This window comes from Copadichromis virginalis, linkage group LG10 (assembly GCF_057382275.1).
Source record: "Copadichromis virginalis isolate Kocher_CV1m ecotype Utaka linkage group LG10, C_Virginalis_male_GT1.1, whole genome shotgun sequence".
Lineage (NCBI taxonomy): Eukaryota > Metazoa > Chordata > Actinopteri > Cichliformes > Cichlidae > Copadichromis > Copadichromis virginalis.
Genome location: NC_140627.1, coordinates 29,691,276 through 29,716,792, shown reverse-complemented (window position 1 = coordinate 29,716,792; position 25,517 = coordinate 29,691,276). Strand labels below are relative to the sequence as shown.

General features: G+C 40.4%; 1 protein-coding gene across 2 annotated transcripts in view; it reads left to right on the top strand.

Annotated features, from left to right (window-relative positions):
* tmem132e (transmembrane protein 132E) overlaps window positions 1-25,517 on the top strand; it is a 449,450-nt gene that overhangs the window by 282,373 nt on the left and 141,560 nt on the right. Inside the window, exons 1-2 of one of the 2 annotated variants that reach the window (XM_085470993.1) lie at window positions 19,397-19,614; window positions 20,287-21,244. In XM_085470993.1, coding sequence (XP_085327119.1) covers window positions 19,536-19,614; window positions 20,287-21,244 — 1,037 coding nt within the window. In that variant the 5' untranslated portion in view covers window positions 19,397-19,535. Of the gene's footprint in view, window positions 1-19,396; window positions 19,615-20,286; window positions 21,245-25,517 lie in introns of those variants that run through there. The other variant, XM_085470994.1, reaches the window with a different exon arrangement.

Here is a 25,517-nt window from a genome sequence, read left to right as displayed (position 1 = left end):
TATCAATATCATTCTTTCACCGTAAGAGACAGCAGGCTTTGGTGAACAATCATGGAAATTTTCAGGTCTCTGTGGAAATCCATTAAAAAGATATGACGAGAGAAAAAAGTGGTTCATTTCCAGAGTTTGAAATCTGAAGAAATCTGAGCAAAGGACGAATTTCCTACCCTCAAACAAGTCTAACTCATTTCAGAATGGTAATAGGTGAGAAAGAAATTCTTGAATTGTGAGCGTCAGGAGTGTCTGAAGATATACTGGGACAAGCCTTATGTCTTAACTTTGCTTCGTTAAGGAGATATGACAATTCGAATATGCCTCTCATTACAGAAATCAAGCGGTGATTTTGAACAAGCTCTCCATTGACTTTCTATGGAGAGTTTTGTGACATTGTGTTGGTCTGAGGAGATTTGCCAAAATTCTATAAATTCCACAACAATGATAGTGACATTTCCTGAAAGCCAGCAAAAATACCTACGTTTTGATGTATAATTTGTGGAAGTTGAGTGAAAATTGAGCAAGTAGCAAGAAGTTGTTCGGACATGAAGAGAAGACTGCAAAACCTTCAGTGGCACACTGGAAGCCAAGTGCATAGCAACCATAACAACGCATGTATTTTGTGAAAAATCACAATTTTGCAACTGAAAACTTTAAGAGGCATAAAAGTAAAACGGTAAAAGATTTGAAAAAGCTGATTTATACCTGAATAGCCCAATAACTTGAGAACATTTTAAAGTTTGAATGGTTGTTCTACGTGAAAATATGAGGAAGTAGTTAAGTTTCAAAAACAAGCAAATTTTAGCAGAATTGCAGAAGTTTCCCATTCATTTCAATGGGACAAATTAAGCTTAATATTTTAAAAAGTATAATAGTGAAAAATACCAAAAGACATAGCCATAATTAGCAGAAATAGCAGAATAGTTTAAAATTTGAACGGTGAAAATCGGCTGAAAATTGTGGAAGTAGTTAAGTGCCAAAAAGTGTACGGAAGTCCCAAGAGGAACTCAATAGTGTGGATGCTTAAAGCATCCACACAATGAAAAACTCCAGATTTCATGTGTCTCGTACGGATCCAGTGCACCGGATGAATGGAACGTTTCTATCCCACGAACGTGTACATGAAACAAAATAACTGATACAACGTAAAAGGAAAGGGCTTATTGTGAATAAGCATGTTGGGTCTCCTGTAAGTGAACACAACTGTTATGTTCAACTAATTTGCGACTTGTCAGTGTTTTATTAATCTGTTACACTTTAGTTTCAACAAACTTGTGAAGTGAAGCAGAAGTGTTTTTCTGTAGATACTCTTGAACATAAGTTGGTTTTTGTGACAGCTTGTTTTATTATCTAATCATGCAGATCATTTTGGTTTGATTTGGTTTTATGAAAGTGATGTTTAAGAATACACAATCATTCCATTGAAACAAATCTTTTACCTTTAACCATTGTGGCACTGCATAAGGTGTTTAGTTCTCTCTACAATGGGCAGATGGAAAAAACAATCATTAAATGTGCTCTTTACCTGAGAACTTGTACAACTATCAGCTGACTTAATTTCACATGAAGGGGGAAAAAGCATCTTTTTGAAAAGTAATTCTGAAGATAAAGTGCAAACCATCTCCAGACCAGAAACAACTATCCTTTCAAACATTAAAGCTGTCGGAGCACTTGCAAACACAACACCCTGACCTTTTTTTATGCACAATTCATGATGCTAACACGCAGCTTCCAAGTGAAGAACTCCTAACAAGAATGATATTAAAGTTAAATGTATGCTGACCCATCAAAGCAGCCAAAGCTTGACTTTCAGTCAGTAACAAAAGCAGAAATGAGCAGCAAGGCTTGTAGGCTTGTCACTGTGAAAGTGTAAAATCAAGAGGTGTCTTCATGAATGTACACTGAATGCAAAGAGTTTACAACACGATCAAAACTGCTGGTTACACTGAAGAGCAGGAGGATCTGATTATGCAGGGAATATCTGAAAAATTTCACCGTTTCTGAAGAAAAAACGATCTGGGGACAGATTATCGAAAGAATATATCATCATCTGTCCCTTCACCATCAGCCATGGTAGAACCAGTATTATGGTGGAGGCTTGTATTAGGGCTGTTCGTTATAACGATATATATCGGATGACGATATAAAAACATCTATCGTTTCATTTTACGCTATCGTTTGTTTCGTGGTGTTGCAAAGTAACTGTTTTCATCGTTTTGATGGTCACTGTAGTGGCTATATTAATTTCTTAAAGTTCTCTATTTCTCTTATATTTAATATAACCACACTACTGACGGACAAGCGCCTGTTTTTATGCGTTGTTGTTAGCAACAACGATGGTAAAACCATCACGTGTCCGCTTGTTTATTTTTCACATAAACCTTTCACAATAAAGCTCAAGATCCTCTTGAGACTTTTCAAAATAAAAGAGTATGCAGAGTGTTTACCGATGAGAAGCAAAAAAGAGTCGTCAGGTGCTAAAAAATAAACCTTAGACTCAAATGTTAGAACAGGCTTTTCCCTGCAGCACGTCGCAAAGAAAACGGCAGCTGTTACAACCTATGTCTAAAAATGTGTAGTTTCATGCATCGGTAAAACACTCGACTCCAGATACACGACGCCCAGCTGGAAACACTTCAGCTACCCGAGATTCACAGAATTTAAAGAAAATGTTACATTTTTGTGATTTATATCGTTATCGGACGATAGATGTTTTATATCGGGATATGAGATTTTGGTCATATCGCACAGCCCTAGCTTGTATGGCTGCTCACAGTGCAAATGGATGATAATGGCCAAACAGTTACTGATCTAACTCAGATACTGACTCTTGGTATCAGAACCGTCTGTGTATAGACGACTGCTGGTGCAGTCTCTATTGTATTCATAGTACTTACATCATATTATAGTATTTTCAGTAAGTGGAGTTGCTACAACATTTTAACTTGCAAATATTTAGTTTTAGATAGTCCTTAAGGCGTGTCATCATTACAGTTTTTGCAATTGCTATTTAATTGTTTAGAATTCTTCAAAGATGCTTTACTTTCTTGCTCTTTGCCAGTGTTTTATCAAAGTAGCAGATGTGATTTGTGTTGGTCTTCTTAGCCTCCAGTCTCTTCTCTTAATGACTAAACATTTGTGTTACAAATTCTTTAATCTACCACCACAGAGAAGAGACTGCACTACTTTGCCGCTATGAAGCTCTTGCACCCTAGGCCACTGCTTGTCCAAGTGCAGCAAGTGTTTCTTCTCAACATCCCTTTTTCTAGTTTGTTGTTATGGTGATTTGGGAGAGAGTTGTGTAACCCATCACCATAGTAACATAAGTAAAAGCTGCGTGCTTGTGTGACAGTGATATGAAGGAAATCTGAAACAAAGATATCCTTTTCTCCTTCCCTCGAGCACCGAGCCTCTCCATTCAGAAGGCTTTGGGGGTGGCCATGACACTATGAAGGCCTGCCATACAATAGACCTCTGCAACAATAGACCAAAGGCTGCTGCTGCTGTTGTTGTTTTATTTGAAATGCATTGCAAGCAGTGAATGAGCTGTGAAACCAAGATGTCATGTGTGTATCCTGTGAGGGGGAAATAGCAGTGTTGATTTAGTTAGAGCCTCTTGACCTGAAAATAAAGGATATTTGATGTCATGCGAATATATTTTACACTAGAGACTCTACTGAGGTGTCTTTGTACCCTTTGAACAAATATGTGGGCATGAATGGAAACGGACATTTGCGGCTGTATCAAAAAGGTCTGCTAAAATAGGAGAATTGCTATCTGACCATATGTCATCTTGATTGCATCTTATACTAATCTTAAAATTGTGGCCTTTAGGTATTAAGTCAGCTGTACCCACGTCTCCGCTCATTTCCACTGTCTCCGTGTTTACTGTCTGTCTTTTCCCAAGTATGATAGCAGATAATGGATAAGAGAATGTGGCAGTCACATCTGGCATGTTGTAGACTCTGTCATTTAACCCCTTAATACCTGGTATATCATAATTAATGAGTTTCTGTGAGATTTTGACACCTCCACATCATCAGTGGGATTTTTATTCCCCGCTCAAAAACATAAATAAATTGCACAATTTATTTTTAACCAGTAAATTACAAAAAATAAAGGAAATATCCTCCTAAGACCCGAACTCTTTCATGGCATGCACTTTTAATTTCTCTTTGCTATTTTGGCCTGATTGGGACCTGATTAAGTTATAGGTTTGTGTCCCACTTACTTTATTTCTCTTTGTTTGAACTTACCCACTTTGATTTTCACCTCCATCACTGCTTGGTTTAGGATGAGACTGGTTTGTTTGTCCAGTGTCTTTATGTAATGCCAAGAGGTCCGTGTGTGACGAGCTGAAAGGAGGCCTCTCCCACTGGCACTAATGGCAGCTTGTGCATTTCTGCTTAGGCCAATCACCCAGTCACATGGTTTATACACACTGAGGATAATTGCATTCATTTGAAAAGCATAACTAACAAACTTGCAGGTTTCGTCTGCTAGTCGTGGCAACTCGTCTCCTTCTTGCTGCCATTCAACAACAAGTATTTACATAAATGCAGCACAAAATACAAAAATGGACTCTAAAGTTCAAGTGAAGCAAGAAAAAAAAAGATTTTAAATCGGTGTATTCGACAGTTACTATTTCTATAACCTAAGTTCCCCTGTTAAAGAGGTCATTTGAATGTTTCTCTCACAATGAACCTGAAATGGCCTTGAGCTAAAATGCAGAGTGCATCTGTGTGAGCAGAGCTTAAAAGAGTGGGAAGAGAAGCCGCAAGGGCTTCCAAACAAAAATATTTTGCCAACAAGGAAATGAAATACGGCTTTCAAAACCAGTGGAAGCACGAGCAATACATACCTTCAGGTAAGAGTTAGAGGTAAAACCCAGATGGAAGATCCCAAGGACTCTCCCTCTCCATCTTCCTTTCAAAGCAAGCACTTTGGAGGGGCCTCAAGCAAGAAGCCAAAATGATTGCAGTCACACTTGCTGCCTCTCAGGTGTAAAGCAGGATGTGGTTTAAACTATTCCGGCTCGCTAATAGCTTTCTTGAACAAACAAAGGTTTCACAAATGTTAATACCATGACTAAATGAAATGCATACCAGCGAAGGGATGAAGAGTATCCCCACCGGCAATGAAATTTAATGATCAGAGGCAGGGAAATCAAAAGCAGGGGAGGAAATATCCACCCCGATGTTGCCTTACAGCCCGTTGGCAAATAACATGCATGTCTGCAAACCAGTCTCATTTCCTCATCGCAGCTTTTCCCGAGGAGCCAAAACGAGGTCTCATTTTCATTTTGTCATTGGAGGAAAAAAAAGGATGACGAGATAATCAGACAAAGCTTTGGAAGGTTTAGCTGATCGCCCATAAATTAAAGTTCATTTTTACTAAAAATTGAATGCAACAGTTGTGTGACCTCATCATTGCAACCTAATTAATCCACAAAGGCACGAATGTCAAACAAATTAGGTCTGAAATCATAAATTGATTTCAGACCTAATTTGGATCCTCCAGAATCCAGCAGGCATGTCTGGTCAACGTTTGACAAGGTTATCGTTTTCCTAATTTATTTATTTTTTACTTTTCATTTGATATCCATGAGCGCTAAATTATTCAAATTCAAAGCTGCTCTTAATCATCCAAGAAACAAGAACAAAGTGAAGGGAATGAAACGCATCTGTCAGTGGATCTTTCCAAAAGCAAAGGTCATCTCGCCAACGTGGTCAGCACTTATTTTTCCCCCCTGATAATTAAGCGCTCTTTTGTGATTGGAGAGGGACCTCTTTGTAGGGGTGTAGCTGTGTGTGGCAGAGGAGCAAGCCACTGAGCTGTCCTTCACAGAAAATTAGTTTAACTACCTGAAAAATAATTCCATCAGATCACCGGCAGTGCAAGGAGCAGGCGAATGTTCCAATTATAAGCGAGGTGCTTTTTTCATATATTTGCTATGAGACGTTTAAATGTACGTCTCACAGCTTTAGCGGTGACCCTTAAATAATAATCAAAGATACTTCAGGGTTATTAAAGTTTGCATTCCAAGTCTTAAAATCGAGCAAATATGGTTACATAAAATGACACCGACAGATGGGAAAGAAACACAAGTAGTCAAACATAAAGAAAACCTCAGGTTAGGCATAAGGTATTAGGTTTATTGAACGTATTGAAAAACAAACAAAAAGACAAACTTTAAAAATATTACTTAATCTGCAAAAACATCCATCACACTTTCAGAGCAATTCTTTGATCTTATATCTTTGCCATATTTGTGCTGACGAATGCTAACACGCGGCTCAGACTGCGGTTGATATATTCTGGCTAAACTGTTGACTTGTTTCCAGTTTATCTGACAGCGTATGATTTTTTTTAGTCCCATCAGACGTTGCGTCTCAGCTGTCACTTTGTGAATGCCAACTGAGATGGAAGTATAACAGATAAAACTGACAACCAAGATAAGACGTGTATTTTCATGATGATTAACTATTCTTTAGGTTTCTGGTTGTTCTGGTCTGCATTCTTCTCAGGTTTCAGAACAGTAGTTTTATTAGATTATTATCTGAAATAAATTAAGGATAATGACCGATTTATATTGTATGTTTTGTTAGAACAAAGCCAACGACTCCTGTTAAAACCGTCTGTATTAATCCTTAAAGTTTTCTAACCACTGTGTTGTGTTAGTTTTAGATCTCACCCTGGGTCAACACACCTGAATCGCATAATTAGTTCATTCTCAGGTCTCTGGAGAACTTCAGGACATGCTGAGGAGGTAATTTAGCCATTTAAATCAGCTGTGTTGGATCAAGGACACAGCTAAAACCTGCAGGACACCGGCCCTCGAGGCCTGGAGATACCCACCCCTGGTCTACAGTAATACTGCTACTGAAATGCTTTCAAAGTGTCAGCACCTCTATGAAAGCAGAGGGTTTTTTGGTTTTTTTTACCGTTTTCTGTTCTGGAGTATTCAGGTGTGTGTTGACACAATGCCACAATCTTTCCAGGAGAACCCAGTGAATTCAGACCATGAAATGCTCAGAAAAACTGCAAAAAACCCAAGTGCCTCAAACTCTACGGGCCTCATTTAGCATGTTAAGGTTCATCAGAATACACTTAGAAAAACACTAAACAAGTGTGGGTGGTCTGGAAGAGTTTCCAGACAGAGCTCTGTGCTCTCTAAGAACATGACAGCACAACTTAGGTTTGCAAAGCTGCATCTAAAGAATCCACAAGACTTCTGGAATCATTTCCTTTGGTCTTCCACCAGAGAGACCAAAGCCTAGATGTTTGGCCACATTTAGAGAAGAGCAAGCAGAACCTGTGAAACGGCTCATACCAACTGTGAAGCACAGTGATGGAGGGGTGATTATTTGTGCTTGTTTTGCAGTCACTTAGTCAAAATTGAAGAGCTCTCTCCGCGTGCTAACGCTTGGCTGAAACTGGGTCATGCAACAGAACAATGATCACAAGCACAGCAGAATATCTACAACAGAATGGCTGAAAAAAAAGAAGATGGTGCAGTGGCCCGGTCAAGCTGCAACCCCCAACCTGACTGAAATGCTGCGGTGGGACCTTGCAAGAGCTGTGCATAATGGAATGCCTGCAAAGCAACCAGCAAAGAAGAGTGGGATAATTCCTCCACAGTCATATAGTGAACTTATACTTCTTGAAAACAATCACTTCATGTTATTGCTGCTCAAGGTGTTGTTTAAGCAACTGAATCATGGGGTGTACTTAATTTTTAACAAGACCACACAGAGTCGAGTGTAAACCTTTGTTTGCATGTGACTAGATAGATAGATAGCATAAAACATGGGAGAAACTAAGCCAATTTGAAGTGCCTTAAGCCTGCATTCTATCTGAAGGCCATCAGATGATGATAGCTGTGGTCGCAAAGACTTTCAGCCAATGAGCATGCAGTTTAACAGTCAGACCCACCCTTCCTTCCTTCCTACCAAGATGGCGACAGCAGAAACGCCGAGTGTGCTTTTCATGGCCAGTCTTTTTTTCTTTTTTTTAATTTCTTCTTTAAAATAAATGTTGCTTGCATTTAGTCTTTCCATGACATATACGTGGCTAACACCAGAAGGGTGAAAACAAATATGGTAGTTAAAAGTATCTTTCTTCTAGTGGTGGATCCTGTTAAAATGTGCAGCCAAGCTTTATTATCCCCAAAGGGCTGCAATTAGAGCTGTGCTGCTGAATCTGGTAAAATACATTGAAAGACCGCCAATGTATAGCCTCCAAATCAGCATAATGTAACATTAATTAGACTCACTGTGATTACACTGAAAGTCTGAAAGGCTTTGCCAGGGAGTAGGATGAAATCGGAGATACAGAGCTGAGACTTTTTGAAGAAGCATCCGTCAACAGAAAGCGAACTTTGCTCTGGGATTGATATGCCAAATAATATGAGGGGAGTCTTGTCTCGGCGAATTGCATGCCTCAGCGTAGTAGTGTCACTCCTCGGGGCTTAGCCATTGACATATCGGTCAAAGTGATGCCATAAGATGGAGGTATACTCAGTAAAATGCAGGTCACGCTCTCTTTTTTATGGCTGCAACTTGATATATTTTCTTTCATTCAAATCATTTAGGACCTTTTCCCATTCTTTTATGTTCATAGATATGTAGCTTATTTCAGAAGCTGGGCCTGCTCATTTAAAAATATGTCATCGTTTTAGATTAAAATGTCTATAATACTCCATAAAGAGAAAAAAAGATGGAGGTTTATTGACCACCATGGGGAAATTAGGCTGTTGCATCTGCAGGACAGGATTCTGCAGGAGAGTAAAAAGCAACAAAATAGTAAAAACATTGAAAAAAATATACATTAATTGAACTATAAATAGTTAACTTGCATAGATGCTAAACCTCTAGATGTGTTGATATATGGGATATAGAGGAATGCAGACTATCATAGCAACAAAAGCACATTGTGATCTGTATCTTCACAGTAACTGATTTGAGATAAAACTAGCAGGAAAATGTTGAATGGAATGCATCAAATAACAGAGTAAATCCATTTGTACAATTCCTTTTGTGGAGGAAATCCATTTGTAACAGCTGCTGTATAATATTATGAGTCTCAGCTTACCTCACACAGAGTATCCCCCATGGGAAACCCTGTTGTCTAGAGCCATATAGATTGCGTCAGCCTTGGATCGTATTGAGGCACATGCCATGAGGCATTTGCATCCTTTCATCAATACACTACTAATGCATGCAGTGGTTGTGCCTACAAGGCCCCATTTGGCGGCGGGGAAACAGAAGGCTGGGGCCATGTTGGAAGCTGCAGTGAAACAAGGTTCACACTTTCCGCACATAATAAACATCTGCAGCTTCATGGGTCAGCTCTAGTGCGTGAATCTGGTTGGAGGGCACCGCTTTGCCCTCAGCCTCTGTTTTCCTCTCAACTTTTCACACAGATGTTGCGCTTCGCCATACTTGCCGAGGTTGCTGCCGAGTCCCACGCCGGCTGAATTTGAATTTAAAAGCTTCCTTTTAAATTCTGTTTGGCTTCCCTAATGTATTCAGAAAACAGTGTGAGTGTCAAGATAAGCACGCCTAGAACAGAGACCACCACCAGTACTGAGGAGAAACATGAAGCAGACAAGAAAGCAAAGCAAGAAGAGATCAAACAAGAACTCAAGCTATATAATGTTTGGAATCTGTGCATTTCTGAAGTTCTTGCATGACTGAATTTTTACTTGGTTACACAAAAACTGTGATAAACTGAATAGAGTTTCAGATTTTTGTGTATTATTCACTCTATTTTGGTTGCCTAGCCCTGTATTTGTTTCTTATAGCTGTAACTTGCATCCGTTTCACGATGGAAGCTTGCTGGCCAGTTGATGTGCAGATAATAATATCTCTCTTGCTTTGCATGCTTCTTTGTTACCTGTCATTGCACCATCCAAACTGATGCTGAAACTCAGAGGTCTTTTTAACTAGGAATCTGACTTCCTGATAGACAGAAACCAGACCGTGAGGAATAGGAATAAAATAATACTCACGGTGGGGTTTTTTGCTGTGATGAGAGGACCTTAACAACAGAAATTCCTTATTCCATCAGTGCATCTTCTGTTGAAAATTGTGGACAGTGTTAGATTTCTTTGTTTAAAACTCTCAAATTCTTCAAGAAGGCACAGCAGAGATCATCTTTGAGGCATTTCGAGATTTCTGGCATGAGTACCAAACTCTTGTGAACTTTTATTGCGGCGCCGTTGTGAGTGTCACGACAAGCTGTCACACCGTGGTTTGGCATTCTAACTGCTCAGCGTGAAAAACTGCTTCAAACTATGGTTTAAAAAAAATTTCAATGGAAACCCCCCCCCAAAAATCATGACCCCTCCTTCCAAAATAATAATGAATTGGAAAAAAAGAAGTGTCTAACCTCTCATCCATTATCTCATTACTGGTTTTCCATCCACAGTCAGCCAGGTCCCTGAACAGATTAGTCACTGTATTGAATTTAGTTGCAAAGTCATTACCATGTGAGCTACTGTATGTTGAGCTGTATCATGTTACATTGGTTTGAATTTTTCAATTATCCTTTGACTGAAAACCCTCCAACAATTAACAGGTATCGGGGGAACCCTAATACGGCACTGAATTATAGTCAACGTCATGGATATTGTAACAAATGTGTCCTAACAGATTGTCATACAGCACTGAAATGAACATAAATCAGCTGCAGTCCAGAACAACAGAAATGGACTTTAGAGCACGTCGAGTCAGGTGGACCAAAATGTAGCTACACAGTGTGTTTTTAAGGTGCTACAGAGGAGGGTGTGAAAGGATAACAAAATGCCCGTGGCTAGCTAAAAGCATTAGATTTAACTTTCTCAGAGCTCCCTGTGTCATGGATTCTGTTGGAGAGCTTATGCTAGCTTTGTGTTAACAAGCCACTAATGTTGCAAGCATTCATACATCTCGGAGTTATTTACATTCTACTGTAATCCAACAGTGCAGGTCGCTGCAATAGCTCATGTTATTGATATTGCAATTCATAATATTCAGTAACTTGCAAATAAAAAATAAAATCAAAATGATCATGGATTACACTGAGAGAGTGATAATTGACTGTAAATCATGTTTGAAGTTCTCATATAAACCACTGCAATATTATATAAAATTGAAGACATTTTAAATTAAAAGTTACTAAATAGGGTTACTAGTTACTAAATTGTCCCCTTATAGTTCCATACACGCCGTACATGATATACGTGAGCTTCCATACATGGAGATAATGGGAAACGCATACAAAGCAAACATTAATCCAGTTTATATGGTACAATTATAAGGGGTTCAGAGGTTGTTTGAAATTAGAGACAAACGTTGAACTCAGAGGTTTGTGTGAAGGAACAAAAATGTACAAAAACAAAATGTGTGTGTCGGGGGGTTAAGTTGTGGCGTGACTGTGATGAGGACTTAACATTGTGTCATTGACTGTGTGCATTTTAAAATGTTCAGAAATCAGGTGTTAAACAAATATCAAAAGAGGGAATGATTACCATTGTTTTTGAAGCATTTGCTTTTGTCCTAGTTTAATGATTATTTTCAATAATGTCTCTCGTTTGTTTCAGTGAAACGTCTTCAGCAAAGTGTTACCGTAGCTTGGTTGGCATTTGGAATATATAAATGCCAATGCCTAAATATATATAAAGTGTCAGTGTAATAAACGTAAGCTTTAGCCTACACCGTTTCAGTCAGTAATTTGGATTCTGCACATTGAATTCATTCTTTATTCTTTAACCTTTTTTTCTAAATTTAATTTCTTACTTTTTTTGTTTGTTTTGGGGTTTGTTTGTTTTTTTAAAGAATGACCAAATGAAGTGTACTTTTTATTTCTTGCTAACTTTATTCTAGTAAGTTCTTGGAGTTAGCTGAGGGAACGTACCCATAGCTTTCTGCATCATCCACATCCACTTTAACATGAGCTACATTCTGTTAACATGCCTTTGCTTAACACATTAACGTATTTGTGTCTTTAAAAGACTTCTTTTCTTTGTTAGTTTGCACATGGAATATTATGTGCACTAAAAATTCTGCAAAGCCTCACATCATCACTGATAGATATTGCTTTTACTCTGGCACAACATACGCTAGTACTCGTCATCAAAACAAGCAGCAAGTAACAAAACCATGTGGGTTATGGTATTTTATTTTTTTAAGACAAAATGTATCATCTGTTACTCTGCAATTAAACCTCAGCATTTGACTAACTGGTTAGTAAATATTTGATGTCAAACAGTTGTATCTGCTCTGCTCAGCAGGGAGAGCGACACGACTAAATGATTCTTAGCAGCACCACATCGTATCTCAGCTTAGTTGTTACTTTATCCAAACAGCCTCCTGGACCGTGAGGGTGACTCGTAATATAAATTATGGATAATTTTATGGGTGCGTATAAAAGATCCATGATGAAATGCTCTATTTTCAACTGATGGTGTCACAGTAGTTACCTGTTCTTCGTTTTTAATCTGCAAATTAGGCCTCATTAAATCTGCACTTTGCATTTCATTTGGAAACACACTGCTCTTATCAGCCAAGATTACTGAGACACTAACAGATCAAATATTCCATCTTTACTGTCCCTTTAGTTTCATCACATTGAAGCTTGTGCTTTATTACTTATCTAAAGGAAAGGATTGAACTAGTGATAAAACTAGATCCCACAGCCAAAGTTAAAAACTCAAAACTGCTAATTAGACTTTTCATCAGTTGATGTGCAAAGCCGATAACGTCAGAGTAAAGTGGCTTGGTATAATAGTGTGAGGTGCAGTAAACACTCCAGTGTGATAAAGTGTTGTGTGTGTTAAATGTTGCGAGTTTGCAGAGTTGTTATAAACTGTTAACAGATGTTACTCTGATAGACAGACAGATGTGTTGCTTTATAAAGAGTTATTGCATAAGGTCTGAAAGATTTCCGGTATCCTGCATCTGTCTGTTAGAGAAAGTGCTAAGTTGCCAGTCCAGGAAGTGATGCAGAGGGTGCTCAGGATGATCTGTGTTGGATAACAGTTTGTTCAGCCACCTCCTCTGCACCACAGCTTCAAATTTTAACAGGCAGTCACAGAGCCGGCCTTGCCGATCGGTGTTTTCAGTCTGTTGGTGTCACCACCTCTGATGCTGCACCCCCAGCAGAGTGCAGACAGGCAGACTGTGCTTGCCACAACTGGTGATTTCAGCTTTTTTAGGAAATGCAGCTCTTCTTGTATGCAGCTTTGATGCTGGACTCAACCTAAAAGCCCGCACGGGTTGTTGACGTGGCAGGCTGTACTGTAGCGGGTTGTTGACGTGGCAGGCTGTGTACTGTAGCTTGTCCTCTACCATCTGAAGTTGATCGCAATCTCTCCGATCGTATTCACATTCAGAAGCAGATGATTTACCCACCTCGGGAGAAACCGGGGAGCAAAGGAATAAATTAGTCGAAGACAAATTGTTCCATCCTGGTTTGAGTATATCTGTAGACACACTGGAAAAGCAGAAGGTAAAATATGCAGAGTTGACAGAGCTGAGACTTGAATTTGATCAGTAAGACAAATCCCTGATGTTGAGCAGGCTCATTTATAAGCCAGTCAAATTTTGATTGGATCTTACTGCTGTCTTAAAAGATGATTATCTGAGACAAATAAAGATCAGAGAGAAGGCTGCACCTTGGGAGGTGACTGTAAGAAGCATAATGAAAGTTTGTGATGTTAAAAGAACTTGCTGGTGTTTGGTCTCAAGGAGAACTAGTATAGACTAAGAAGAGAACATTCCTCTGGGTTAGCCAATCAAGCGTGAGAGCAAGTCCACATGTAGTGTGATGTCAGCAGCCTGGCATTTAATCTGAATGCAGAACATAGAGGACCAGCATGAGGAGGTTGACTTTAAAAAAAGGGTATAAGGGCATCATATTGAAATTAAAAACCTGTTTGCCAAGAGCAGTAATTAAAGTACCTGTAAATGTACTTATATTATTACTCTTAATATTATTCACTGCATTCATCGTGACATCTGCAGTAGCGAAAGGTCTGAAGGTTTGAAATGGATAAAAGAGCGTTTTGAAAGCTACTTCCTGGCTGTTTGAAGATTGATTTCGAAGAGATGTAGATTTCAATCCATTTCCTGGCAGTCGATAGATTTTTGTTGGGATTGTTGTTTGTGTTTTCTGTGGAGTTGGCAGCATTGTAGCCTATTTATCTTTTCAAATCTCTGCCCATAACGCACAACGTCCTCACCCATAACTGTGATAAATGAGAAAAAGCTCAAATAAAACCGTTCGACCAAACGGCTCCTCTACGGTACATTTTCATTTTTTACTGTGCTACTGGTGGACATTTGATGTTTTAACCCCCGTGGAGCCAAATAGCATGCGCGCTGCAGCGTGGGCCATAACTGACCTTCATAACCATGCTTCTGTTTCATTTCAGTGTCGGCGGCACATGATGTGATTACTGACACGGCCATTCGCATCTTAGAGTAGTTTTAATCTGATGGAAATATGGTAGGCATGTGTGCACGCCTCGGGGAACATGTAACACAGTGAAATATATGACAAACAGCCCGTGGAATGACTGATTTACTCGGCTTTACTCTAAATCACCAGAGTGATCTGACTTCATGCAAACGCTCAGACAGAGCAAACCTTCCCCAGCGAGATTGAAGCATGAATGTGATTTCCGTATGCATATAGATGAAATCTGGTGAAATATGAAGCCACACACACTTCGAGTGTGTTCAATATAATCTGGCTGCAATCCTTTGGTAAAGGTTATCTGAATCTGACTGAGATGGAAATAGACATTCCTCAGAGAGGGGCAAAAATAGGACTAACACCACGAGTGTTTCAAGTGCTAATACAGCCTTCAATCCCCCGGCTAGCACATCTTTTCATCTGCACTTTAGGTTGCATTCATTGCTCAATGAATGGTAACGCGAACCATTTTACATTACGGGACGTTTGCGTGGAAATTTCAGCAGAAATTGAGTTTTTAAGAGCAACTGCAAACTGAAATGTGATGCAGACTGTGGAGCATTGCTCAAGTCTTACAGCTGAGTGAGTTGAAAGGTATTATTTCACCAATCCAAATAACAGCAGTACAGTAAGGCTCACAGCTGAGTAAAAGAAGGGAGGGAACGAGGGTTAAAATGAAGATCGATAGGGAAACCCTTCGAGCTGGAACATTAGTAATGCTGTAAGGATGCTCCATCTCTCTCTAATTCTTCTCAACATTTTCTCCCGACCTTTTACTTGAAGAGACATTTATGCACTTCTCTCTCTCAAGATCAAATGTCTGCCCTCCTCATAACGTCGTCTCTGTGTATTTCCCCTTGACTTGGCTGACTGCTTTTATGTTTGACAGCTTTTGTATGGGCAGCGGGAAACACAGTTAAGTGTTTTATTTATCTACAGAATGGGGCTTTTTTTTCTCGCTTTAGTCAGCTCTTCAGGAAATGAAACACTGGCACGAAACACACTTTCATATTCTGCATACCTACAGTATGCAGCACACCTGGCTGAAGTGGAGGAGGCAGTTGTGTTTGAGTGGATTAGGCTGAAAAGGTTTTGTTTGTGCAATAACAACATACGCTGAGGAATATACAGTATGCACTGCTTTTTTTTGTATTCAAGATATTTTGCCTCACAGATTTTTTCACCACCACGAGCTATGCCTAAGGCTCTGTTCAACCCAGTGAATTTAGCTTTAGTAGCTAAAAGGCTAAAGCTCTTTCGTCTTGTGAGATTAGTGACAAAATTGCTTTCCTGCATTAGCTTCTGGGGGAAATACAAAACATTTGGGGATTTTTCAAAGTTAATCTTAAACACCAAAAAGTTTACCGTATTTTTGATCAACCCATCCAGCAGGATGAATCAGCAGTATTGTCACTAGAATCATTGCCTATTTTTCCCCTCAATCATGTGTCGGCGCAAATTGTTAGTGATATGACAAAGTAAAACAGTCCGTCTCGCCCTGCCCTGAAATGGCCTGCTGTTTTTTATTAATTGACATAAGACAAAATATTCTGACAGATAAAAACAAAAAAAAATTACCCTTTACTACAAACCCACTCATTCCCCAGATACTCACACACACATTGAACAGATGTTTCACTTAATGGGAGAACAACAGGAAGAGAATTCAATTCAATTTGGCCCGGGGTCTGATAGGACATCAAGTGATAGAGGAAAGCGATAGGATTTCACACCGGAAGCCCATCTGTGTCCGTGCTTCCCTTCAAAAACCCACCTGCCCTGTGATGTTGTTAGGCTGAAATGAGACAAGCACACCCTGATGCATCATAGGCTGTAATCACCTTCTTAACTGAAACCATAAGGTTTCAGAGTTGAGAGCAAGGGCCAAGGATTTGTTTTGCTTAATGGCATTTGGTCCTTGTGTTGCAATTGTGCAGTTTCATTGCATTTAAAGGAGATTATAAGGCTTCTGGGGAGTATTCAGGTGACCTTCAGGTCTAATATGATCAATATGTCAGGGAGGGTTCACGGTGCTTGCCAGAGGCTACAAACCATTGTGCCTTTGGAAAACCATACCATACAACAGTTAAAAAATGTTACAATTTTAAGAGAAAAATAATTTTTAATTTAATGTCAGCAGCACATCTCAAAGAAGGTAAGATGGAAAAACTGGAAAAGAAAGCGGTGCTAAAAAGAAACAGCTGCAGGAACATTTTGCTTATAATTATATTAATTACATGCAAAAACAGGCCAGTAACATGATTGGGTTTAAAAACAAAAGCATCTAACAAAGGCAGAGTTTGTCAATGTGCAGATCTTCACCAATCTGCAAACTACAAATTTGAAAGAGTTACAGAGTATTGTTCCTCAAAGTTTTTAATATCTCATCATGTACAGTACGCAATATCATCAGAAGATTGAGGGAATCTGTAGAAATCTCTGTGCGCAAGGGACAAGCCCAAAAATCAATATAAGGTGCCCGTGATCTTCAGGCCCTGCAGGCAGCACTGCATTAAAAACAGGCATGATGCATGTCTGTGATGGAAACCAGTGCATGGGCTCAGGAACACTTCCAGAAATCACAGATCATTGTGCCATCCACAAATGCAGGTTAAAGCTCTGCATGCAAAAACATAAGACCTGTGACCATGATCCACTCAGTCAAAACTCGCGTTTCTTTTTGGAAAACATGGGTGCTGCATCCCCCAGACCAAAGAGGAGAGGGACCGTTCGGCTATGCATCTCTGATGGTATGTGGGTGCATTACTCTATAAAACGCAGTTTTAAAGCAGGTTTGAAATGCTTTTCCCAGCAGATGAAGTGAAAATGGGACTTTCCCTGAACAGAGATGGTGGTCCAAAGAAAGTTGTTATTAAAATTTTGAAAGAAAATTGGTTGGGGAAATCCCCCAAATTTGATAAAACCATCAATTTTTGCTCATTTTAAAATGTTAGAGGTAATATCAGAAACACCTCTGAACTAAAGACTTGCATCTAACAGCCAAAGCACAAGATTCAATATCCCTACTCTTTCTGACTTGAACCAACAGGTCGATCTGTGAGGATGCAAACCCTGTTGTTATTGGCTTACTCACACTCACAATGTAAGCAAGCTGTTGGAGTCACAGTTTTACCGTAAATGGGGATTTAAATGGGGAGAGGCCCTGCAGCCTCTCCCCATTTAAACAAACAGATGCTGGAGAGAGAAGCAGTCAGCAGCACCAAGTCGGAAGCAACCGACTTTAAAAGCTAAACATTAAAATGAAAAGCAAGCTGGAAACCAGTTTGTTTTGGGCTGTTTAGCCAGCAGCGGGTGCTTGTGGAGCACATGGAGACATATTTCTTTAAGTGCCTTGCTCAAGGCCACTTCAGCAGTAGTTTAAGATCCAGTGGAGAACGTTATGTATTAAAAGTCCCAGCAGGTCTGGGGATTCACGGATTCTCGGAGCTCTAGGCTCATGCTGCCTCAAGACATAGTGGGATAGATGGAGCAAACTGGTGGGTAATGCTGTTCCAATATCTACTTACTTTTTAAATACAGCAATAAAATCATATAGAGCTTTAAACGGTGGAGAGGTAAAAACATACACTTTGATATTAAGGTTGGCAGGCAGACTAGGTGTGGATCCCCATACGTGAGGCGCATTTTATATTCCTTTCCTGAGGCCAGGATCAGTAGTAGAAGCTGACAATTTTAGTTTATAAGGTGACCTGGAAATATACAAAAATGTTGGCAGATCTCTGTGTTTGGACCCAGGACAACGGACAGATGGGACTCTAGCAGAGAAGCCCTTAAGAAAGTCTGCGGATTGCTGTGCGCATTTGTCTCTTTAAATGTTGATCAAGAGAAGAGCGGCTCAAAAAGTGAGACACGCATTCCTGTGAGGTAGAGACTAGATTTAGTCCCTAAGTAGCTTCTCTCATCATTATACTTCCTCCAGCCCTCTCTATGCTCATTTGTAAGTACGGGATGTTTCTCCGGCTGTGGCTTCATCTTTTGTTGCCCCACTGTTTGCCATTCAGTTTATGGAGCCCACACACACACACACACACACATCCGTGGATCCTTCTCTCTTTTATTATGGGAATTCCAGGCACATGTGAGTGAAGCAGCGAGCCAGCCCAGATACCCCTCCCCCTCTTGCCGGTACCCCTTCATTTTCATGGATTTCTCATGGGGCTAAAGCAGACGAAAAGAGGGGGAGGAAGAGGGGGAGGAGAAGGAGGAGGAGAAGGGAAGCAGAGCTAGGCTAATTCATCAATAACCTTTACCCAATCCCTCCCTTTCCCGTTCTCCTTCTTACTCTCTCACTCTCTCTCTGCCTAGAGGCATTCAAGCAATACATCCATCCCCCACCACACACACACACACGCACACACGCACACACACAGTCCTTATAGACACACTTGCATGCACTCACATAAGAGTCTGCCTGAACAAGTCCAGAGAGAGAGCATGAATCGAGCTGAAGAGTTTTTTTCTTTCACCTCTGTGTGTGTGTGTGGTGTAAGTCGAGTCCTCTGAGGGGCTGTGTGTCTTAGCTATGACCCGGAGCTAAAATGGTGATTATAGACTAGAGACTAGGTGTGGCGAGATGGGGCGGCGTCAGAGGCTTTGTTCCGTACAGCCCACCAACCGGGAGGAGGCTCTGCCTATCTATCAGAGTGTGTCCCGGAGCCATGCACAGTCTGAGATTGAAAGAGCTAAGAGCTGCTGTGTGGGGCTGAACCACTCTTAAACCAAGACCTAAGCCACAGGGAATTAGACAAGCACAAGTTCAAGAAGCTCGGTGGAACCTTTGTAGCCAGAACATGACCAAGTGAAGAACTGCAGGAGCAGATTGCTGTTTTTATTTTTATTTTATTTTTTTATTCTTGAATTCAGGCTTCTTTTGCAACACACATGAAAAAGACTTTCTAAGGAGCTACCAAAAAAGAAGAGAAACTTCTGTGGACTACTTCCAAGCAACACAATTGTTTGAAGAGACTTTTCTGTTGGGGAGTTCCCAAAATATCCTCTTGATTCTGCCTTTTTTCCCCACATTTAAAGGATGAAATCTCAATGATATAACCATTTGGAATATGGGACTTTTAATCTCTGATTTGGACCATGGTAACAGGCAGCTATGTTTCTGTGCTCAGCTCTGGGTGATTTTGATAAGTATGTCCCATTTACTCTCTTTGTTATTTGTGATTTCGACCTAGATTAATTTTGCGGTGGCGTCTTGGGTGTTTTGTCAGGTATTCGCTCATTTCCAGGGACTTGAAGAGTTTTGAGTTTGGCTTGTTCACAGGTGTCGCTTCAGATTAATTGAATCCAAACACTGGTGCAACATGTTTTGCCCGAGACAAAGATCACACGGGGTGCAGCTTCTTAATGTCGACATGTTTCAGTGTATAACCTTTGCTCCGCATGCTTGACAGCAACCAGTTATCATCTGATTAGTGTGTTTTGACCTCCTCCCCTTTTGCCCCCTCAGCTGACTCAGTAGACCACATTTGTGTCTCTTCCTAATTATACCATATATTCATTGACACACACACACACACACACACACATACACACACACACACATACACACACACACACACACTCACCATATCTTCCCTTTTTCTGGTGTTTTCTTTCACTTATAGTTCATGAGTTTTACCTGTTTCACTTTGTTTGAAAGTAACTTTTAAATATTCTCCTTTTTGCTTGCTTGTGAAAGCACTTTGTACACTGTGATTTCGAAGGTGTTTTATAAATAATGTGCATTATTATTATTATTATTATAAAAATGGAAGCTGCATTTAAAAGTTAAATCTTTCCTTTCTCCTTTCTTTCTTGCAGCTCTTGCAGGTAAAATCTCTCCAACCAGCTCTGATGCCCTGAGTTCGTCAGCAATGACAGCCAGTCCTTCACCACCCAGTGTGTACCTTCCTGCCAACTTCAAAATGTCCAATGCACAACTGGCCTTCTTTTTGAGGGAGGCTCAGATCACAGGACAAACATTTGGCGGCAGCACCAAGAGCGGCAGTAGTCCCAGCAGTGGAAACCCATTGCAGCGCTCTGAGAGTTTTGTGGTTTTCCAGACAAAAGACCTCCCCGCCATCAACATAAGCTTCGGGCCTTTTGCCCAGGACCAGGCCCTGTCCAAGGAGTTGCTTCAGCCAGCTAGTCCTCTGGATATTCCCGGCCAACTGACAGTCAACTGGAAGGTTCGGGCCTTCATTGTCCAGCCGCGGGTCTTCTCCAACAACCCCACAGTCCAGGTGTTTTTCTATATCGCCGGTCGTGACTGGGACGACTTCAAGGCTCAGGACAAGCTACCCTGCGTCCGTTTGCATGCCTTCCGGGATGTCCGTGAAATTAAAACCTCCTGCCGCATGAAAGGTAACCTGGCGCAGTGCTTGGCCCAACTGGAGCTTCCTCCGTCGTGGTTTAACACCAATGTAGCCCCTCTGGGCCGAAGGAAAGGCTCAAGTGACGGGCTTTTGGATGGGTTAAGTGAGACCCTCCAGGCTGAGCTATACTACACACTACACGAGCCTAACCTGGAAGGGGAGTGCAGTAAGGGTTCAGGTCACGGTGGTGGTTCTTCCAGGGGAGAACCTCTGTCACAGCACCCCCTGCTGCGCATCGGAAGCATCAGCCTGTACCAGGCCAGTGAAGAGCAGCTGCTGGTGGACAAGCAGCTAGACAAGAACATGTTCCTCAGGCTGCCGGAGAAGCCCCTGAAGCCTGGAGAGATTCTCAAAATCTTCCTGTACCTGATGCCCAACTCTACTATTGAGCAGTTCACCCTCAAGTAAGTGTCCTTTAAAATCTGTTCAGGTGCTCCGATGCTTTCAGACTCCTTGTTTCCATGCCGAATGTCACATTTATTGTGATGTTGACACATCTATATTCACAGCAGAGGCTCAATCAGCCTCCATGCAGTCATGCATATAAGATTTATTGATGAATAGTTTATTTTCTTGCTTCCCGGTATATCTCAGCCAACAATTTCCTCCCTGTCATAAATTGACGTATTATATGTCTCTTTATAATAACACTCGCACCGAATCATATGCAATTTGTCCAAGGTTTAGGTTTAGGGCAGCATGACTGTCTGTAAACAAAGCTACAGTGTGAATGCTGAGCACCAGTGGATAGGCTTAAAGGAAACGTAGGATTTACATGTCCAATTACCACAGCGATGGATTCATTCATTACAGTCTTAATAACCAGCTTAATTCAAAGCAGCATTATTAGACGAATCTCGGAATCAATTGCATTCAATGACAGCATAAGATCACCGTGTACGCAGAAGTGCAACCAAAGTCATCTCATTCCAATCCTCACAATATTCTGTTTCAGGCTTCAAGCACAAGTTACATGACCATTTATGTTCATTTCAAGTCTAAAGAGACAAACGAGGATGTAAACACACATTTCATCCTTCTCATTAATTTCTTCTTCACTTAGCCAAATGATGTGCCAGCACTAATTAAAGTCAGGTAAGATAAAGGGAAGAAGAGAGGGTTAAGCAGCACTGTAAGATTCACCTTCAGAAATGGTGGCCTCCAGCCAAAGAGTTCTTCTTTTTTTCTTTTTTTCTGAATAATTTGCAGTGAACTGCTGCTCCGAGCAGTTTGTGTTTAAAGGCCAGGTAATAGTTGTAGCTGTGGAACACATACAGATTTGGCTTCTGCTATGGCATTTAATGCTCACATACTGTACTCATTCTACACGTCCGGCTCACTGCTGGGAATAAAACACTGACTAATATATAAATGGATGTTTAACCACGTTTTTGTGTCAGCGTGTATGTTAATGCAAATAATATCGTTTTATTATTGCAAATGGATTCTTAATGCCTTCATTTTATTAACATGTAAGTGGTTGGAGGCAACATAAGGAAAAATATTTGGGCGTGTAGATTTGTAACTTTTTGCTTCATTACAAGTGACCCCGTTCACATCTTCTGAGTGTCCTACATTGCCATTCAGACAATTACTGTTACAAAAATACACCACTCATATAACTCCGTGCTTAGTGATGAGCATGTGTGATGGGACTAAATAGTTCATGACACAAGTGTCCCTCACTGCCTTCCTGTATTTGAGCTTTTCCACTCTCAACTCTCTTAAAGTTTCTAAATTTCACCATTTGCCTGCAGGAAAAGTGGAGAGAGAGTGTGAGGCTTAGCAGGACTCTGCTGATAACTGAGCAGAACTAAGAGCTACAGAGACCAGAGTACCCAGGATTAGAGGATATATTATTATATGCATTTGACAAAGTTGGATTTTTTTTGCACTTGTATGTACGAAGAACACCAGAAATGAACACAGGAACGTTAACGAAACGCTAAAGATTAGTGAAACCTATATTAAACACGTTATGGTAGCTATCTGCTTTTAATGAGCTATGATTAATTAAGCCTCAGTAACGCAATTACTTGTATAATTATGATTGTTCCCACAGTAAAATGTCTTTTTTGACTCAGTGTCAGTTGATGACATTTCTATAGTGAAAAGCAGTACTGTTATACTGGCAACAGTAATCCTTTAAAATCCTTTAAAAGGACAGGAACAGAAATTCCACCTGTATAAAATGTCTGATTAGGGTATGTTTATGATATCTGTATTTTTACCTAAATAAATTCAGTTAATGATCTACTTAATATCATTTTAGTGACCTTTATTTGGGGAAACATGCAAAAAGCAATTATAAAATCATTTCACTACAGGGATAAAAGTTAGAATAGCTGTAGTTGTGGAGCACACATGTATAAATGGCGGTAGCAGTAGCAAAAATACCACGGCCCACACACATTGTCCAATTTCTTTCTACCAGCTGATGTGATTTTTGAAACCTGCAGGGAGACATCTGATGAACCCAGTGATGCTGGCATATTTTTATAAAATGAACAGAATAGTTTAATTCTCAAATTGTGATTTAAGGCTTTGGAGCTGATGTTGGTTTCTATATCTGAACATATGCTAACAGCTCTTCTTGTAGCCAGACAAAAATGAGCTATTTACTCGAGTCCCACCTCCCCCCCAGGAATTCCAAGCATTTCTCTTCACACCATAAGAGCAACGCTTACTTTCTTTAAGTTCCCCTCTCTTTAAAATGTATGATGCTAACTTCTACTGGATTACGAAACAGTTTCATTAACAGTTTCAGAGAACTGACTAACTGTGGGACACTTTCACTCAAGATGTGGTGTAACAAAGTTACAGTAAGACTTTGTAATATGAGCCGAAGCTTTGTCATATCCCCTTGTCTCTTAAAACATTTAGCTGAGCGTGTTAGCATCCATATACATCTGCAAGTCTTCGGCAGCCTGACTCTCTGAGCCTTGCAGGGATGGAAATGAGGAGTGATAAAACAGAAGAGTTAAGAAGGCGATGAGGCCTGGAGAAGAAAGCCCAGCGTGAGCCTCGTGAGCGACTTGCCTCAATAGGGTGTAAATTCAAGAGTTGTGGAAGTGAACTGTCGAGTCTTCCCAGCGCATCAAGGAAAATTATTAAAGATGCAATAAGGAGTGTCTTTAAAGATGAATCAGGAGGCCTCCTCTCCTGACTCTCCCTTAGCCACTCCATCGCTCCTTCCAATTATTCTCCTCTTCACTTGTCCAGCTTTGAAAGTCTTTGACTTGTTATTGCAAACGATGGCATGCTGGGCAGAGAGACGGCGGAGAGACGGGCCACTTGTGGAATCTTCCCTTGTTTTCCCGCGGCCGCAGCGGTGCTGTCAGAAACGTGCAATGTGTGTGTCGGCGTGAGTGTTTGTCATGCAGCAGGATAGGGAGTAGTGGTGTGTCAAATTTAGTTACCATGGCAATGCAATAATAGTATGTGTAGCCGTAATGTTGTCTAGCATGCCCCGGTGTGGGCTGACACGGCTTTTCTAGATTTGTTTGCTTTTCATTTCAAGTGTCGTTTAAAAATCGTATCTTCTCTTTTCGCCCGTAAATTGATAGTGGCATCATTTCGGTTATACACGACAGCGTTTCACAGATAGTGACTTTTCCATCGCATTGTTTTGGAAAGGATCTTCATCATATACAGTACTAAAGTAATGTTTTTAGCAGCATCACTAGTAAAATATTACAAAGCCCAAATGCCTTTAAAAATACACGAGAAAAACAACCAACAGGAAACCGTACAAACCCGACTCATTGAACTGTAAATGTGCTGTGATGTTACGTTGTGTTTAGAGTTTGAACAGTGACAAGGTTTAGCTAGAAATGGAGCCGTGGTTGAGAGTCCTGTAGCGAGATGCCAGTACTTTACTGTAATTTAACAGTGACGTTTCCTACTGTGGATTTTTTTTGGTGGTAAACAGTTTCGAGCACAACAGTGGTTCACTTGAGTTTTTCCACTTGTCCAATGGTGGAATCGACTGCATATAATGTGAAAGGTGTCATTTGTAGTAACTGGCCCACAAAGAAGCTGCAGCTTACAGACATAACCCCTGTCCGTTCATTGTTTTGCATTTCTGGCTGACAAAACGGCTCTTTTTACACTTTGCACACACCACAGAGAGTAGCTCTTAGCATAAAAGCTTTGTCTCCACCACACAGTAGACAGATAAAGTTGGTGAATAGCCTTGAATACAGTGGACCATTTCGTAGTTAAAGAGCCAGTCTTTTTCTCGGCAGTGAACACGTTCAATTAAACCACAAAAGTTCCGTTAAAAATGACACAATGAGTAATTTCAATGAGCCAACTGCAGATTCCTCTGACAGATCATTGAAAACACTGGGAAAAGCTTGTGTGTTATCATGGGCTTTTGTCCCCGTATCCGTTAGGTTTGCCATCTGTGAACATTGGTAGGTATTATAATTTATTTCAACTATAGCTAATGAAATGATAATTATTTCCATTTTGCTTTGCCAAGAGCTGCAGCTGGTGGACAGCCAGAGATATTTTATTAATTTGTTTATTCATATGGACACTTAGTTGCAGGATGCAAAGAGATTCGCGTATGTTGCGTAACCTGAATTAAAATTCTATACGACAGCGGCGAGGTCACTGCATGCATATAAATGCAGTCAATGTGGAGATGCCAATTTTTACTTTGGTGACTCA